This window comes from Pleurodeles waltl, chromosome 3_1 (genome assembly GCF_031143425.1).
Source record: "Pleurodeles waltl isolate 20211129_DDA chromosome 3_1, aPleWal1.hap1.20221129, whole genome shotgun sequence".
Classification (NCBI taxonomy): domain Eukaryota; kingdom Metazoa; phylum Chordata; class Amphibia; order Caudata; family Salamandridae; genus Pleurodeles; species Pleurodeles waltl.
The window spans coordinates 839,965,993-839,985,367 of NC_090440.1; the positions used below are offsets into that span (position 1 = coordinate 839,965,993).

General features: G+C 39.2%; 1 protein-coding gene across 2 annotated transcripts in view; it reads left to right on the forward strand.

Annotated features, from left to right (window-relative positions):
- Positions 1 to 18,601, forward strand: part of TPH1 (tryptophan hydroxylase 1) — a 159,947-nt gene extending 141,346 nt beyond the window's left edge. For both annotated transcript variants that reach the window (XM_069223755.1, XM_069223757.1), the window contains 3 exons: positions 5,274 to 5,369; positions 6,809 to 6,942; positions 12,192 to 18,601. In XM_069223755.1, the coding sequence (XP_069079856.1) occupies positions 5,274 to 5,369; positions 6,809 to 6,942; positions 12,192 to 12,366 (405 nt within the window). In that variant the 3' untranslated portion in view covers positions 12,367 to 18,601. The remainder of the gene's footprint in view (positions 1 to 5,273; positions 5,370 to 6,808; positions 6,943 to 12,191) is intronic.
- The last annotated feature ends 774 nt before the right edge of the window (positions 18,602 to 19,375 follow it).

The window sequence follows — 19,375 nt, forward strand, 5'->3', positions numbered from 1 at the left end:
CACAACTCCATGCAGAGAAATCTTTGATGCACCATCTGCAACGCGGCTGATAAATGACGCAACACCCGCTTGTGGCTGCTGATAATGCAAACCTCACGGAGTTCAGTTTTCTAACACTGTACGAGCGGATTTCTCACGCATTGTCCCTGGGCGTCAAAGTAATCGTGAATCGATACGGATCTGATGTGCACCATCTGAAAATCAATGCATCGCTCTCTTGTGAGGGTGAAAAACAACGCATCGCCTACCCGACTGGAGAAGAAATAACGCACAGCCTCACTTGCGAGTAAGGAATCGACGCATCGCTGACTCTTCTGAAGCACGCTCGCCCGTTCGGCTTTATTTTTTACGCAAACCAGGTACTTTGTGTAAAATCAATGTTTCCATTGTTTTCTGTGGAGCGCAACTCTTATTCTTTTGAAAATTCATATCTTGACTTGTGTATGTTGGATTTTTGTCATTTTAGTCTTGTTTGATTTTGATAAATATTACCCAGAGCTCTCAGTACTGTAGTACACAACAGAGGCTGAATGCCTATCAACCCACAACATGCCTGCTTCTCATGTAGTAATATGATGCCATCATGAATATGTGGAGCTGCTCCATTTCTGCTCTCATTCTGCCACACTGACCCTTGAAGTCTTAAACGAGTTTCTGCTTAACTTTCCTGTCACAGAAGCTACAGTCCTTTCTGGTAAGATCTTCTATAAGGTATTCACTCTTTTCTAAAGAAGAGATCTGTGACTCTTGTTAGCCCTGCTTAGTTAGGTGTGCTTAAGGACTTTTGGGGCAACTCAAAATCTTTTACTTGGTTACAGGTCAGTAGTCACAGAAATAGGTACTAGGAGGCCTGTAAGCAACCTCGAAGAGGCAAAATGTCCATACAGCACACACGTGAGCCCTCCAGGAAAATCAAAGAAAGGTCAAAGGAAGAGGGAGCGCTTGAAAAGAGTAGGTTACCAAATGGGCCTATGTATCTCTAGTCACCTACATGTCATTCAAAACCACACCTGTCTGCCATTCATTATCAAAAGTAGAAATTAAATAAATAAAGTGAAATGGAGTTCTGTGTGGCAGGTAATCTCCTTTGCACAGAGCTGACCAACATTGAGAACTGCAACATTGAACACTGAACCACACATCCCTGTGCATAATTTGAGTCGGTGGTTGCCATTCAGGTCCACCGGAACTTATTTTTTAGCACCGGCACTTATTTTTATATTGACCGATTGCAAGAGAGGAAAAAACAAACATGGGGGAAAGAGTGAGGTTTAGAAAGACAGGAAAACTGCCACAAAGGGAGAAAGTAGGACCTTGCAAGAGGTAGATAAAGAGGCACTGTGGGTCTGCTAGCCGATTAGAGGCATGAGGTGGTTTCAAGTCTATGCATTTATGGGAATGCCAACATTTTATCCCACCAGTCACAGGCATGTGAACAGAGCTTTGGGAACCGGCATTTATTATTTTACAAATTAAGCACTGACAGATTCCCTAGCATTGTCTGGGCAACAATTTCTCATATAAAAAAAACACTGCCCAAAGCCGTAAAACACCGGATCATGTTTTAATACCCTCCAGTTTACAGATTAACCAGGCACACTGCAGGACTTTCTTTTTAGGTCATCCTTAGATCATCTACAAGTTCGAATTTCATGGCTAGTTTAACCACATATTTGATCCATTTATGCTTAAAGAAAGAAGACATCTGGAACTCCACTTTAGTCTTTATCATATGACATTCCAGTGCACACACTTAGCCACTAGTGGTCTTCCAAGGTTTCCCCACTCTGACGTTTCTTCATTCCAGGCCACTGAGCTTTCTGTCCACCAACTTTTTGAATGTAGAAATAGTTTTAGTCTTCTAAGTCGTCATGCCTGGTACTGCTGGACTGGAGCAGGGTGTCTCTCATTTTGAAAACTTTCCACTCTCAGCGACATCTCCTGGAAGACCTTTGTGTTACTTAGAAGGCCCTGTTCCCTGTGATCGGAGGAGCTGTCTACTTCACCAACTGGCCATTGTGGAAAATAAACAGTGTGAGACAGTCACACTCCAGGCATTGTGCAAAAGATCATTTATTAGGACAGAATTCCCCAAGCATTGTAACATGTAACCAAACAACATTTCTTAAACATTAACATATTGAACCTGTACCGTCTTTGACCTCCCCACCATTCCTTTGCCATAAGGATTTATGCATTCTTTGCACCTTACCCCACTCAATTCTTCACATTCCTCACATCCTCATAGCTTCCTTAACCAAGTGGACTCTAGACACCATCTCTTTCAACTGCCCCAGGCATCCTACCCAACCATCTTCATTCACCTGTACTTCATCCTTACTCCCCCAAGGGGTGGACTTGCCCACATCTGAATCCCCACCCCTCCAAATACCGTCCCGCCCTAGGCAACCTTTCTTATCATGGCACCCTATATCCCTTCTCTCAGTCAGTCAGTAGGGTGGGTTGTATGGCTTAATTTACTCTTGCAGCTGCCTGAGGTCCGTGCTGGAGTAGGAAGTGGCCCCCAAAAACCACTCTCCACGCATACCCCAGCAAACCTGTCCTGACTCATTCCTTCCCTGCAAAACTCCTGGGGGAAGACTAGACTGCACCTAGCTTCCCCCAGGACTCTCCAGTAGAAGGAAAATAGGACCCGGGGCTCATCGACGAGCCAGGACCTGTTCCTGCACCTCACAGGTAGCTCAGTGGTGTTTTGGTTGGCAGGAGACACCTCTAAGAGACAACCCACAGATTGAACCAGAAACCTGTTGATGAAGGGTGAGGTGGTGGCGCAGTCTGCCCTCCATGGTCCTTGTTTCAGACTAGTCACTACCTCCCCTGGGAGCCAAACCAGACCCTCAGTTTGGATCCTGACACCACACACATTCCACTATTACTGCTCCCTATGACCTCCTCCATCTCACACTTGTACTTTGGCTCCATGTATAGTTTTGATCACCAGCTCAATAGGTCGGTGCACGGCAGTCACTTTCCAAGTCAGCTAGGTAAAGCAGGAGAGGCCGCAACTTGTCGATCTGCCCCCTGGCTTTCACATCTTTCAACCAGATAGGGTGGAATGTTTGTTCCAGGGAAATACACACTGAGCACAAGACTGGGGGTCTCGGTCAACCTTCAAGGCAGCTCAGCCATTTTGGACTGTGGCCAACCCTTCCTCCACTCTTGTAGCTTGAGCACATTTTTAGGGGTTATCCTAAACGCTAACTACATGTCATGAAAACAGGGTGTAATATCGAATTTCTGAACGGAATAAAGTCGGCCTGACAAACCAGGCTGGCAAAAATTAATTTTACAGAAAAGTTAAAAAGAGGAAACACTTTTTCCATTAAATATGTTTTCGTGGAAAAGGCAAAAATAGAGAAGGCAAAGGACAGCATGACAGAAAGGTAATACGGCATAAGGGGATGGGTGTACAAAACAGGGGTAGTTTTGATGGGAAGGGGAGTAAGTGGTTTGTGAAAAATGGAGTAAAGTGAGATAGGGAGTATGTGGTTTTATTAAAGAAGAGGGGGTAAAGCAAGAGTGGGAGTAAGGAAGTTGTGAAAAAAGGAGTAAATCATGAAGGGAGCGTGTTGTTTTTTATAAAGAGGGAGTAAAGCATGAAAGGGAGTAAGGGGTTTGTAAAAAAAGGGAGCCAAGCTGGAAGGGGAGTATAGGGTTTGTGAAATATGAGAGTGCACCAGGTGGCTAGGTGAGTGATTTCATTAAAAAGAGGGTAAACGAGACGGGATGAAGTAGTGTGTGCAAAAAGGGAGTAAAGGAGGAGGGGATTAAGATGTTTGTTAAAAAAGGAGTAAAGCGGGAGTGTGAGTAAGGGGTTTGTAGAAAAGGAAGTAAAGTGAGAGGGGAATAAGGGATTTGCAAAACAGGAAGTCAAGCAAGATAGGGAGTAAGTGGTTTCATAGAGGGAGAGAAAAGCAGGAGTGAGGGTTTGTATAAACGTAGTAAACCAGGACGGGGAGTCAAGAGTTTGTAAAAAAATAAAAAAAATAGGAGTACAGTAGGAGGGGAGTAAGTGGTTTTATAAAAAAAAAAGAGTAGAAACGTAGGATGAGGACCAAGGGATTTTTAAAAAACGGAACAGCAAGGAAAAAAGAGAGTAGAGTGGGAAGGGAAGTAAAGGGTTTGAAAAGAAACAGAGCAAAGCAGGGGAGTAAGGTGTTTGAAAAAACAGGAGTAAAAACAGGATGGAAGTAATGAGTTTGTATAAAAGTGAGTAAATAAAGTGGTTTGTAAAAAGAGAGCAAAGCTGGAGGGGAATAAGTGGTTTAATACAAAAAATTAAAAAAGAAGTAGTGCAGGAGGGGAGTAAGAGCTTTTATCAAAATAAGAGAGTATTGCGGGATGGTGAGTTAGGGATTTGTAATAAAAAAGCGAATAAAGCTGGGGGAATACGAGGTCTGTTGAAAAGAGACTAAAGAGGGAGTGGTAGTAAGGGTTTTGTATAAAAACAAGAGTAAAGCAGGAGGAGGACTAAGTGGTTTGTAAAAAATAGGGGTAAAAGCAGGAGGGGCGCAAGAATTTTGTCAAATACAATTGACTGAAGCAAGAGGAGGAGAAAGGGGGTTGCAAAAAATATGGAAGCGAAGAGGGAGGGGGAGTAGCACAGCGGGCAAGAAGTCAAAAACAAACAGCCTGAAGAAAGGATTTTTCATCAAGAATGGCGTTCAACAGGTTGATTTCTTCAACACGGTGAAACACATTCTTCAAAACAAAAATTGTCAGCATTAGTTTCACTGAAACATATCTTCAGAATCGCTTTCTTTAAGTTGGTATTTCGTCCATAACACACAACCAAAACAGAGACCTCTTAAATACAATTAACATCATAACTTAATGGCACCATCAACTTTAACCTAGTCTCAAATTAGATCTGATTCATTTTCAGCATTTGAACGTGATGATTTTCAGAATATAGGAAATGAACTATTGGGGACAGAGATATTGACGAGAAGCTCATTTTGAGCTTCTTAGGCATGTTCCACAAATGCTTTTCTTTCAGAAGTTGTGTCTTACTCCTGCAACATATTACCTATATTTTAGGCGTAAGAGCCTGCTGTGGATCAAAGCTTTGTGAATCAAGTCCTTAGAAAGAAGTCATTATGTTCTCACCTGTTTCATGAAAATTCAAAACCCGTTGAGTAGGTTGATCTGCTTATTTAATTGAAATACAGACTCTAGTAATAAGTACAGATACTATAACAAAATATACATACATACTTTCACTAAATGGTTTCTATATGTTTCTTTTTCAGTGCTACTTCTTTACTGTAGAGTTTGGATTGTGCAAACAGGATGGAAACCTAAGAGTCTACGGAGCTGGTCTGCTCTCGTCAATCAGTGAACTCAAGGTAATGAATAAAACTCCAGTGACCTGACTGGCAGACTACAATGCCCATGTTAGGCACTCAGGAGAGATTGATTTGTGTCTAGTGAGCTGAAAGAGCTCATGTGTTGCACAATTGATGATATTGTCCAGGATAGAGAACAAGTACCAAGAAGAAGGTTTTTGCAGTAGTCGACTTACCCAGGAATAGGATGTTTATCAGGAATTTTGCTGTGTGGAGGTGAGGTGTGGGCAGATCTTATGATGTTCAACAGTTGGAAACTTGCAGTGTTGGTGGTGATGATGAAGGTCAGTCGTATGCCAGAATGAAAGTGCATGCTGAGATTCCTGCTATATGTGATGGGGGGTGGTAGGAAGGCAACATTGAGAATAGTGGAAACTGAGAAAGATGGAAAGTAGATGCAGATGATGAAACCAACGGAGCCGCCGAGGGTGAATTAAGGTTTGAAGTAATTCCTATTTAGTCACATGGGTCCTGGTGGTTGGGACAGAGGAAAGGAATACCAATGTGCACCAGGACTATGACATAGCAAGTGGAAGGGTTCATTATGGGGAAGAACAAGAGTGAACTGGAAATAGGGATGAGGGCGAGAGGATTGATTTTCAGAATGCCCAGAGGTTTATTGGCTTTTTGTATGACAGTGGTGGGAAATATTTTAGTGAATAGGACAACAAGGGGTAGCAAGTCTAAAGAATTGGTCAAGGTTATCATATAATGAACCGCTGGATTTAGATGGGCATCACAGTACATGTATTTCAAATTTGACTGGGGAGAAGTTAGTAATGCTATTGTTTTCTAAGAGTGGTGCTGTGATGGGTGGGGTGGAATGGAAATACAATGAGAAATGTTTTGGGTTCGATGCTGCCTCCGCCACCTCAGAAGTTTCTTTGAGGTATGTGGATAACTGAGGAATGATCAGTGTGCAGGGCAGCAGTGATTGTGTTACCATTTCGGCCAGTCCAGGTTTTTGTGATAGCCGTGAAGTGCCTATCTCATCACCAAAGCTACATCTTGGTTGCACCTCCCATGCCTTTGACTTCATGGAAGAGAAGACCAGAGACTGCATTTGGGAATGATCATCACCATGGCGTTTAATTGCATCCCTTTCAATGGCAAGTTAGGTTTTGTAAAACCATAGTCTGTGACATCACCTTGGTTATGGTCTGGACAATCAGTTGAGTGGTTGAGATGAATCTATGTAGCAGCTTGTTAGTTCTCCTAGGCATATTTTTATAAGAACTTTGACAATACCTCGAATGCCCTATATATTATTACTGTTTCTGCTTTATATATTGCCCTATATTTCACTGTTGATTTGTATAACATATGAGCATTCTCTGATGTTTCTCCTGTTCTTTACGGCAGCACGTTATTTCTATGTACTAATATGTGCGCCAGAGGAGGTATTGCCTAAACTGTTTACATTATATTTTAATCCGCAGCATGCCCTCTCTGGCCTGGCCAAAGTAAAAACGTTTGATCCTCATGTCACCTGCAACCAGGAATGCATCATCACAACCTTCCAGGATGTCTATTTTGTTTCAGAGACTTTTGAAGAAGCAAAGGAGAAAATGAGGTATTGTTTTTATTATCAATCCCAAATGTCCTTATATTTCCCACATCAATAGTTAAGCAAAACTCAGGATGACACGTGTTTTGACAGTGCAATAATGATTAACAATGCTTAAGACATACATGGCGTCATACGTAATGCTAATTATAATTATTGAAGATCACCAAGATGTTGACACTGCTTTAAAGCACACTCACAATATTTTTTTGTAAAGAGCAATGTAAGAAATTGGCCTTTCTTTCAGGATTGATTAACTTGTAACAACAAAGACAAAGGAACTGGGTGAATGGGTCAACTGAGCAAAAGTTACTTCTACAGGTAAATTTGGGTATTTCACCCGGTTCTACAACCACATACAAAGACACCCAAGCATACTCGAAGGAAGGTGCCTCTGATCACTTCAAACGAGAGAACTATTTCATATTTCTGGGAACTCTCTAGTTTGTTCTTTGCTTTGAATCAGTTCAAGCACCTTGTGAAGTGTTCGCACTCACAATCCGCGATTTGACTCAACCGTCAAATATCTGCTGTCATTGTTTACAGAGTGTGGAGAGTCGGCTCGCTGGCCTCGGTGGATATGACTTTGTATTTGCATGGAGCCCATGTGATTTTTTTCTAATCGCTTTCGCACTCAGCTGAAACTGGACATACAGTTAGTTATATTTTAGTAAAACGCGACTAGCAAAGAACAGTTTCTGTTCATTGTCTTGCTCCGAACCAGTGTTCAGCTGAATTTCAGTTCGTGAATTTATGCATCTTCACTACTGCAGACAGCTTAGCGGTCAGGGCACAGTAAAAAAAACATTAGCAAAAGCAATCAGTCATGCCTGTAATAACCAGACGTAAAGCTGTCGGCGTTGCCAATGGTTGTTTGCTTTGCAGTCACACAAGGATTAAAACATGCCAACCGGTGCACCTCCACGCATATGCGCACATGAGTGTGAACTGCCAGACATCTTTTTTTTCTTTGTGGAATAAAGCATTGCAGGTTGGCCTCTGGAACGTTTGCACGCTGCACATGAATGGGTGGCCGTTTTATAATGTTTATTTTTTGCCATAAACAAAAAGCATTCCAAAACAGACACTCGTGATGCACCAGCAGCCATTTGCTGAATTTGTTGGGATATACTTAGTAATTATTTAACGTTCAAATATGACCAATGGCCATTTTCGAATCGTAAATTAAGAAGTTTGCATGGTTGCCTAGGGAAAAGAGTGACGTGAGTAGGCCAGTAACAGTGTGTGGTTATTGGTCCCTTCCTAAAAACAATTAAAAAAAATAATGTGGGGCCAAGAAGAAGAGGGATAGTAGTTCATTTTGGACGTGCGAAGATGGGGCATTAGGGAAGACGGAAGAAAAAGAGAACATGGGCGAACAAAAATTAAATAAAGCTGGAAGCAGAAGATGAAAAGAGTTGGTAATTTGACGAAACAAGTGTCGGTGGAAGTGCCGGAAGAGAGAGCAAGAAGGATAGGTGGCCAAGACGGAGAGAGTGCGAGAAAAGAGAGGTGCCTCCAAGGGCAGCTAAAAGTAAAGTAAAAAAAAATAGTTCCCACAACAAAGCAGTAGGAAGAAAGAAAGAACTCATTCTCTCAGAACCAATGGTGAAGATTAAATGATCTAGCGGTGCGACAAACACAAACCTAGGGAGGAAAGCTATTGAATAAGGAGCAGAAAACTGAGATAGGCCATTAACACATGACCAAAATCCACTAAATAGCTTTGAGTGGGATACAATGCTGTCTCTAGCCAGCCCACAAAAAGGGATTTGTGGCCTCCCTTTCACTGTATTCTCTTGAAAAGTCAACTTCACCATGAGTGAAAACAACTTTAAAATGTGGGCATTTAATGCATATCTTGGAGGTTGGAGTCATTAATTTGAAAATTAGCCAGAGGCCACAGCTCAACATTTTGTGCTTACATCATCCTTTTTAGTCAAAGAGGTTTTGGATATTAATCTGGTAAAAGTTTGTGAAAATCACACAATCAGACTTCACATTGTCTTGGTGTCTCTTACTTAGCTGCAGTTAATGTGCTGAAAGACAGTTTAAAAACACCTGCAATTTTACCATTTTCACACTTAGGGCGGCAAATGCAAATACAACAAGGTGATGTATAGAATACTTGAATTAATCTCAGCCGCTGGCAATTGCTTGGGCTGCATAACAATCTATATTTTTTTGCCTATCATGCCACCTCAGCTTGGACCCAGGTATACACAAATCACTCTTGACTCTGCTCTCATTGGGAACAGCCAGCACGAACTGCCAGGACAGGTCCTCTCTGGACCAGAAACAAGCATCCTGGGACCAGTTTCGTGGTAACACCCCTCATCAGCCAGGCTAGTCTGAATCCAGAGGAACAGTGAGCCCAAGTCCCACATCTGGGTGCACTTCGGGTGGAAAATGCAAATACAAGGTTATGGATGGAAACAACTAATAGCTAGTAACTGGTCTGATCATAATGTGACCCCATTCTCCATACATTATCAATCTTATAAAGCAAATGTTCCACCTAGAATAGAAGAAATTTGTAACAGGGAAATAAACCAAGCTGACACGGAGACAGTGAGATCAATAACATTTTGAAGTTCTGTGCCATTAGGAATGAAGCATGAGGTATCAGCGTTGGTTGATGAATAAAATGAGATCCTCCGCTATAGATTCCAGTGTGCTTCTCAAGATGAGAAGAACGTGTAAGAGTTTGTTAGAATGGTACTGATAACAACCAGATAAAATAAATCCGACATCTGAAGTAAATTAACTAATTGAAATATACAATCTCAATCACTTCGCAGACATAACACTACAAAAGATTACAAGTGATGAGGGATGTTGACACACTAAACAAATCAAATGATTTAGTGATCTAGTATTCATACAGCTAATTGAATGTCAAAAACAAAGTACCACAACTTTTTCCAATGATAAACATATGGCATGGTGGTACATTTTCTTCAGCTTCTTATTTTGTTTGACTGTAATTTAAGATGATATAGCTTACTACAATTGATCAGACTTATCGTTAGGACCAAAGTTCGATTCCCCCTCAATGAGCTTACTAATTATGACGTTTTATTTTTTAAACGTTTTTCATACATATTCATACGTCAAGTACATTTTTAGTAACATATTTTGTTTTTCTATGGTAACAGTTCTTTTATAATGCAATTTTAATAATGGTTTCATATAGAGTAACATCCATTTACACGTCAGTGTCAGATAGATGGTGATTTAAACAAACCAGTTTGTTATTTTATTGTCAGCATCAGCCCTACATTAATGCCCTTCTCTAAGCAGTAACATTTTTAATGTAGCACAGCTTTCCTACATACACCCTATCATCTTCAAGATTACGGGTGCAATTTAAAAAATCACCATCTTGTTTTTCCTTTGGTAAACTATTTCCATTTCTATACTGGCTAGTACGCCCGCTACTCCACTTTGAAACAACTACAATGCTTTCCTTGACTTTTCTACTCCAATGTACAACTTATGAAGTACATTTTGAAATGGGCCAGTGTATTTTATTTCCTGTTTTTATAGTTTTCTATAAACTATCTTCTTTCTTTGGGTTTACATCATTTTAAATTTGTGTAAGCAATCAATATTGTGTGCATGTAACCACCACTATATGTTAAAGTAATAAAATAAATAGCTTTTTATATGATTCAACAAGACACTCATTGTGCTATTTGGAATATTTGTCTGAGCTATGTATACTAACACGTAATGTAAACTGAAAATCTTTGCAGCAACCTACTGCTCTCAATTGTGAGCACTTTGGTCCTCTTTGTCATTATGATTTACATTTCTTGAAATTACTCGCCTAGTAAAGGTAACCTAGCAACATTGTTACCACAAGATGATATATGTATAAACACGCTATCACTTTTAAGGTGGCTGGTGCCATAAATATTAGCTGCAATAAGACTAGGTTTTGGATTTCCATAAGAGCACTGATACTTACCCCTCCAGGTTATCAGACTGTCCTTTCCTTAACATAGCAAGTTGATGCTGTTTTCTATTTTATCTAACTTCATTAAAAATGTTAGAATCTATCTCTCCCTGTCTCCGTAAAATATGTGGCACTACAAAATAAGTGCCATTTTGAAATACCTCTTTGAGAGCACCATCACTTATGCAAGATAAACTCCCACACCCCTCTTTTTAAACACATAGAGTAGACCTTTTGTTTGATTTTCCTACTATATCAAAGATCTCACTTGACATTCCATTCTTTACATTGTCCATTCAATGCCATTGTAAATGTGCTTATTCAAAGGATTATTTGCATAGATAATCTTCACTGGGCACCCAATATCAAATAGATTTTACCAATATGTCTACTATTATGATTGATTGTTTTACTTTGTTTTTTGTATTGATTTATATTAATTTTTCAATGTCTGCCACGTTTCTGAGAATGTAGATTTCAATTAATTGATTTACTTGGAATTTCAAATGTGGTTATTTTCCTTATATATTTTGCATCTTGTTCAAAGTTGATTAACTAGATTGATTTTTTTCTCTTTTTAACAACCAATTGTTTACCTACCAAGCTAATCCAATTTGATTATTATTTTTGTATTATTTTTGTATTGATGTTACATAATTGCAAAACCTGTGTTGTCATTCTCTTTGTGAACCATGCACATTCACAACAATTGGACTGTTGGTGAAAGGAACTTTGAAAAACTAAATCTGACTTTCAACTTTGGATTATTACATTGAACACTGTTTCCAGAATATGCATTATTGATCTTTTTAATTAATAGCATTGTTTCACTTTTTTGACAAAAGATTTTGTTGTCTCCCTTGTTTTATCATGATGGCGTTGGAGTTGGTCTTTATGCTATAAAGACAATTCTGAGTGCAGGCCTCTGTTCTTACAACCTATTCTGTATTCTATCAGACATATGCACAGTGCTCTGATGGCCATGAAGCCATGAAGCCTGGTCTATACTTTATGAAAGCTATTTAAACAAATAAATACATTTGAAAAAATCAATGTTTATGCTCATCTGACATTCTATTTTTAACAGTTGTTGGTACGAACACACACTATTAATTGGATGAAGAGCATCTCAGTTAAATAGGAGGGCATAACAGCTCTACCTTCCCTGTCAAAGCATTGCAGAAGGGATACCTATGTGGCTCCGATGCAAATGATTGATCTTATTCCGAAACAGGGTGCAGGTGCTGTAGTAGACAACCATCAACTAAATGTTTCTTATTTTTTTCCTAAACAGAGAATTTGCAACTACAATCCAGCGTCCCTTTGGCTTGAAGTACAACCCCTACACACAGAGTGTGCAGATCCTCAAGGACACCAAGAGCATCACTAGTGTGGTATGCGACCTCCGCCATGAGCTGGATATAGTCAGTGATGCCCTCAGTAAGTTGCACAAGCAGCTGGGTGTCTGAGTAACCTTCATCAGCATGTGTCAACCACCTCCTGCATGAAGAAGTGCAAAATGGACTTACTCAAATCCTCAAACAATGTTAACAATCTTATCATTTTTTGCTTTAACATACCATATTTCTCAGCTTTTCAACTGACACTTGTCTTATCAAAATATTCAAAGTCCAAATTAGATAATTTTATAGAGAGATTAGTTCTGAATCCTATTTATTGTTGCTCGCTGCACTTTACACTCATGAGTGTATTAGGAAAAAACCTCTTCCATATGTGAAAAGACATAATATAATCTCTGAAAATTATTTAAAACAACAATTTACATAAATAATTCTTAGACTATTTGATAATCAAATACATATATCAAAATCTATAATTTAATACTGTTCTTCAAGCAGAAAAAAGTTTGCAAACCCTAACAGCACACCACATGCAAAACCTCGAACACTTGGGCATCACAACAGTGTGTTTACTAGTGATCTGCTCCTTAGTAAAAACAGATGTCAACTAACACCGTAACATAAACCAAAATCAAGATGTCACCTCAGATGAGACAAAGCATTAGTCTTACGGATTTATTGAGTTATTGTCCACTAACAACAAATGATGTCCTCCAACCCTTTCGGTGACTGTGCCTCAACGCAACTAAACCTAAGGCAGGGTATAGAATACATTCAAAGAGGATGTACTACTGTCATTTTTTATTTTGTCATTCAGTGTTTTTGCCTGGATCACTTCTTTTTTCATTTGTTTGCCTGAATCAATGTTTATTGCTTTTACTAGGCAGTGATGCATTGTGGATATCTAAAGTCTGTGAGTCATCCACGGCTTCTCGAGAGAATGCACTCTGGCATTTATGCAGCCTTAAGCCCTTCTCTGTGGTGTCATCATGGCCGACTCTTCAGTGTGCTGCAGACACACTCCTGCTTATAGCAAGAATGGTGTCCAGAAGTACTGTTGCTAATCATGGCTGCAGACCTGTGTGTATGCAGGATAAAGAGAGTCTGCACATGCAGCTGTGCTGCAAAGATGGCAACTATTAATCCCTAGTGACAAATGGCAGACATTAACAATGTAAAATAAAAGCACTAAATGGTTTCCCTTGTAAAGAAAATTTAATGATGGAACATACCATTTGGTCATCAGGAATGGACTGGGGAACCCAAACCAGCTCTGGCAAAAAAGCTCAAACGATACTCACTCCCTTCATCTCCCCTCACTTACCCTCCTCTCTCTCTCTCCATCCCTCCCATGCCTGCTGCATTTAACTAGGGGTGGGCGATGAATTCCACTCCGCCGGCGGAGTTTGCTGAGTTTTTCCCACTCTGCTCTTCATTTGGAGCACAGAGTCCTGAAAAAACTCCGTGAAGCGGCATGGAGCAGAGTTTTTCCTCTCTCTCGGCTCGCCAATGTTAAGTTGGTAAGTGGGAAAAATCAAACGCTAGAGCACCTCTGGGCAAGATTTCTCAACGCGGGTGGTTGCAACAGGTCGCTACCTTTCACATTGAGAAAGCTGCAGTTCGAGGAGAAAATCTACTTGAGCAACAGAAAGAAGCAGCACCCTCTTGCACTGCACACTGAGCCGTTCATGCCGATTTTACAGCGCAGGACCAACCCCCAGTGCTAAAAATCAGCGTGAGCAACATGACTTACTGCACTATGCCACTCGCGGAACTATGCATTGTGGGGCGGAGTTTTTTCAGCACTTCTCAGAGTTCTGCATAGAAGAACTCTGCAAGTTCTGCTCAGGCCTACATTTACCTTGGGGAGTTGGATAAGGTGACAGAGGTACAAGGGGAAGCTCTAGGCTTTCAGAACCAGCTTTCATGGTATCACAGCAACAGGGAAATGCCCAGTGAAATAAAAGGCCTGTCCGTCACTGCTGGTCATGTTGCATCTTTTTAAGTGGAGTGCTTAGGTCCCTCATATACAACATTCCATATTACTCAATTCCCATACTTGAACTTTTCCAGGACTATTTTGCTGCGCTAGTCAAAGTTGTAAACAAGGTATTCTACAATGGCATTTGGCATCATTTGTTACGGCAAGTGATCTGGTACCCTTAACTGGTTGTTTGGCTTGACCTAAACAGACACTGATTAAAATGGCATTCAGACTTGTTTGTGGGAAGCAATTATTTGCAATCGAACACTTACTTTCACTATTTACACTCCCATATGTGTCTACTATCGGTCTGCGAGGAAGGGAGCTATGTCAGATTTTCATCACATTTCCATGCGATAAATATATTTACGTAATTAAAGCTATTAGGTATAATTTGTATAGTGATCACACTAAAAATCTTACATATTTTCGATCTTCATGGATCATCATTTGGACAAGCATGGCGAATGGCAAACACTCAATCATGCATTTATGCCCTTCATAGATATACAACACATATTTTATTGGGATTTCATTATATGTACTTTTGAAAGACACACAGAGACTGTGTTTAATTGAAGCAATTGTAATGCTTCTTAGTCAGTATATAAAATGAAATATTCTAAATCTGGTTTCACAATTTCGTTGGATCTGCAATGCTAGAGATATAGCCCAAGATATCAATGTTCAGTTCTCACATTATCTCTCAATCCATCACCTTGTTGCAGTTGATGCCTCAAGTGCGATGGGTATGCCAACATGTGGGTCCCATGCTCACTGTGCCATAGAACTGAAGCTCCACTCCACTGATGAGCTCCAACTACAGCATAATCAGTCTGGGATTGCTTGTGGTCCCTTCAGGATGGGGCTGCTTCTAGCAGTTTGAGACTGACTGTGCCCATGAGGAGCAAGGTTCGCACAGATTGCCTAAGGCAGGCCTTTGTGTAGAGTGGCATGGTGGGTAGAAAATGAAAGAGTAGATTGCAAGCTCAAGTGATTGCCAGTGGCTGTGATTAATTAAAGCATTCCATCATCACCTTGTTTATTTTTTGCAGTTGACACCCTAAGTGTGATGGGTGTGCCCAGACGTGTGTCCAGTGCTCACTCTGCCATATGACTCAAACTCCACTCTACTGATAGGACCCATATAGGGTGAAACTGGTCTGGGGTTGATTGTAGTTCCTTCTGGAGGGGGCCTCATCTGGCAGTTCGGGACAGACTGTTCCCATGAGAAGCCGGGTCAGTAAAGATTTGCATATGGCAGGCCCTTGACTAGAGTGGCATAGTGGGTGAAAAACAATAGACTCAAATGCAGTGCCTAGCCAATCCCAGTGCCTGAAATGAATTCATGCATTCTATCCATTGCCATGTTTGTTGAAGTTATCTCAGCAGGCACAATTAAGAGCACATTCGGACCATTGGATGTCAGATTATCAACTCCTGAAATGTTGACCTAAAATTATAACATAACCATAATATTGACTGCTGAAAATAACACCAAGATAAGTATTGATTTACTAGTATTAACCATGTGAGGATGATGTTTCCTGAATCAACATTATGGTGAAATATCTGTAGGCCATTTTGACTGCAACATCGTGGTACAACACCATTGGGACAGGCTCAATTAATAAGGTCCTAATATAAATTGGATCTTAACATTAGGGATTAGTGTATCGTTGTGATAGTCACAGAAAAAACCTAAGAAGTGTTCACCAATAAAAAGAAAAAAATGGAAGAGAGAGCAATAGATAGGGAGATAGATGTCACTGAACTATACATGCCTGGCATGACCTCAGTCCAACTCACCCTGTAGAGGGTCTGGCTTGTCAGAAAATCTTCCCATTTAATTGTGGAAGCAGCAAAGGTCTCATCTGATAAAAACGTACAATTTTCATACCTCTCACAGTTCTCGTTCTTCTATGTGGTTTTCTTTGAAGCTCAATATGATTTTACCTTTTTGTGTCATCTGAGGTTACATTCTCATTTCAGCATTTTACTTACTTTGGGCCTGATTTAGAGCTGGCATTTAGAGTTTGGCGGATGAGGTTACTTTTTCACAAACATGATGGATATGCCGTACGCAGTATTACTATCCCATTATATCCTATGGGAATCGTAATACAGCAGACGGGATATCCATCACGTTTGTGACAGAATATATCCCATCCGCCAAACTCTAAATCAGACCCTCTGTTTTCAAGCATGTGAGCAGAACAACTACAAGATTAACTTTAAAAAAATGATGAGTCTGTTGTGCCCAGAATTTCTCAAAAAAGTATATAAACATTCTATAAAGCCTTTTGTCCAAGCGTACCAAAGAAGGATAATGTAGAGGAAGATTGTAAGTGTATGTTTAGAAGGAAACTATAACTTTCCTAAATATGTTTCTGTAATATGGCTTGCAGTTCATTTGTAAGTATTACAGATATAGAAAAATATTGTAGAAACTGTAGTAAATGTATTTAGCTTTAAGCTGATATGTGCTAAAATAATGAATGTAGTATGTGCGGTGTACATGTTACAGAAATTTACATCATTAAGCTTATCTCTGTTGCTATTAATACAATCACAAATGTCAGTATTTCACTCAGTAAATACTGTTATAGAAAGTATGTTTATGTTTACTCTTTGAAATATGTTTAGAATACACTTTTGCAAAATAAAAAAATTATCTATTTTGACTGCTCCACTGTGCATTAAAACGTGATCGGCAGGACTGAAACCACTGTACCACACACTTTCAAATGGGTACAGGAACAAGATGATTCTATTCGGAGATACTTCAGCTCTGGAATTTAAAAATCACTTTTTTTCATTTGACTGTGTTCAATTAGTACAACTATACTGAACCAGTCCAAAATTTCCAGAATGCACTACTTTTCTAAATGAAAGCCAACGTCTGAAAGCATGGCTTCTCACTGACATGAAATTATCTGGTAACCTTATAGTCACCGCTTTATGTGACTCCTATGTCACTGCTTCTGTTGTTACTAACATCAACACTCTTTCTGTTTTGAAACACAGAATTGAACCTTATCCTAAGGCCACCTAATGACTCCATGTAATCAGTGACACCATTTTCTAGTGCTTAGATTTCCTTTAACAGTCAGTTGCATTCTAGGTGTTCTATCCTAAGTCAATTCAACTAAGCCAAAGGGACTAACACACCTGTAAACAATGATTTCAAAAGCAAAGTCAAGAACTATAATAAAGTGCCCCTTGTGACATGGAGTAATCTAGTACTTTACGATGGCCACATCAAATTCTCACCTCTAATGTAAACATAATAGCCTATGGTTGAAATAAGCATTATCCCTGCAGTTTAAAATATATACAGAGGAAAACTGTATGTAAAGGCTTTCTCAAACCTAGACAAGGAAAGCCATCACCACATCTACGTTGTTACATCTATATGGAAAAAAACAGAAAAAGGATATTTTTAGTGTCAAGTTACAGACATCTATAGTTGTCTGTTGCAAGCACTAATGAGATCAATACAGGACCACAGCATATCCCAGATGGTTACACTTTTCATTGTGACGTTGGAGTTGCGGAAATGTAGTTCCTACATAGTCATTTTCTATTTCACAATGTCACATACATAGAATAATGGTTTCATCCCTTTACTACTGTGTGTATCTAAGGCAAACATTTCTTTGTAGTGTCTGGCCATGGACAATTCTATTTGTTGCAAGAGCTGATGTTACATCAATACAGTGTATGCCAGCTGCATTGGGTTTGTCAAAGCATATTTGTTAATGCCATCAGAAAAGGGGAAGCATGCCAGGGTTCCAATCGCAAGCAATCAGGTGTGTTTTTGAATTTAAGCACACCTTGAAAAATAAGAATGGGTTACTGCCTAGGTGGCCCATAGTCCCATCCATGAAGAGATGTCCTTTAACAATCAAAATCCTGAGTAATGAATTCTTACAAGGATTTCAAGTACAATGGAACTTTAATGTTGAAACCGTTTCAGAAATACCCAACTATGAATGCATTGACCACACAAGCATAGTACAAATAAAAAGAAAAACGCAAGGAAATGAAAAGTAACTGTCCTCCATAAAAATATATATTTTATATTTAAACTAATATTATATTTGACTAGTTGAAATAAGCAAATCACTGTTTTCAAATGTGTTTTTGTTAATGAGTCAATAGAATGCAAAATTGATATCGGAGATATCGCAGTACCTTGTGTTTTAGGACTTAGGAGGAGAGTGGCTACTGCTTGTTCTAATTTTTATGTTGAAATGGTATTAGTTTGAGAGATACTTCATTTTAAACTATCTGAAGTTTTGTTGTAATGCACACATCCCTAATTATATCAATAAAAAGATGGTTAACTAATATCAAGTAATGTTGTCATCAAGTCTCTGTTAAGCCAGGTACATGAAATTGTTTCCAAGAACTGGATTTATTTTGCCATTTTCTTAAGGTTTGAATGTTCTATGTTAATAGAATGGTATTATAGCAGAAACATAAGCATGCTTACAGTTTACAAACTAACATTTCACTATTCATTATAATTATTATATTAATTATAATCATGGTTTACAAGTAAACCTCTACAGAAATTAACAAAGGTTACATTTCTTACATAAATTGGATTAATTACAAAATGCATAAACTACCTTGACCACAAACATACTTGTTACATCATCATTACCATAAAACACAATAAATATTACAATGAATGTATCCATCTGTGTGAAAGTTTTGTTCGAAATGTGTCATTGTTATTGGTGGATATAGGTATAATGCACAATTTCTTATTTTGTAGTAATTGTACTCTGCTTATTGAAATGCATTTTCCTGGAACTGAACTTTAATGATAATTTTACTACTATTATTAATACTACTACTAATTGTGTCACTACTACGACTAATAATTAATGAGTAACAATAACAATAATAAGGACAAAAATAGGACTAAGAAGATGGAAAGAAGAAGTAATACAAGACTAGGAAGAACAAGTAGATGAAGCACTTTATATCCAAAAGAGTAATTGGCACAGACTAGGGTTCATCATAATCAACACTTAGACTGTGTTTCCTGTCATTAGGAACATACTTTTTGCATGCACCTTGACCTAGCAATGCATGTTACCTGTTATATTCACTTTAATA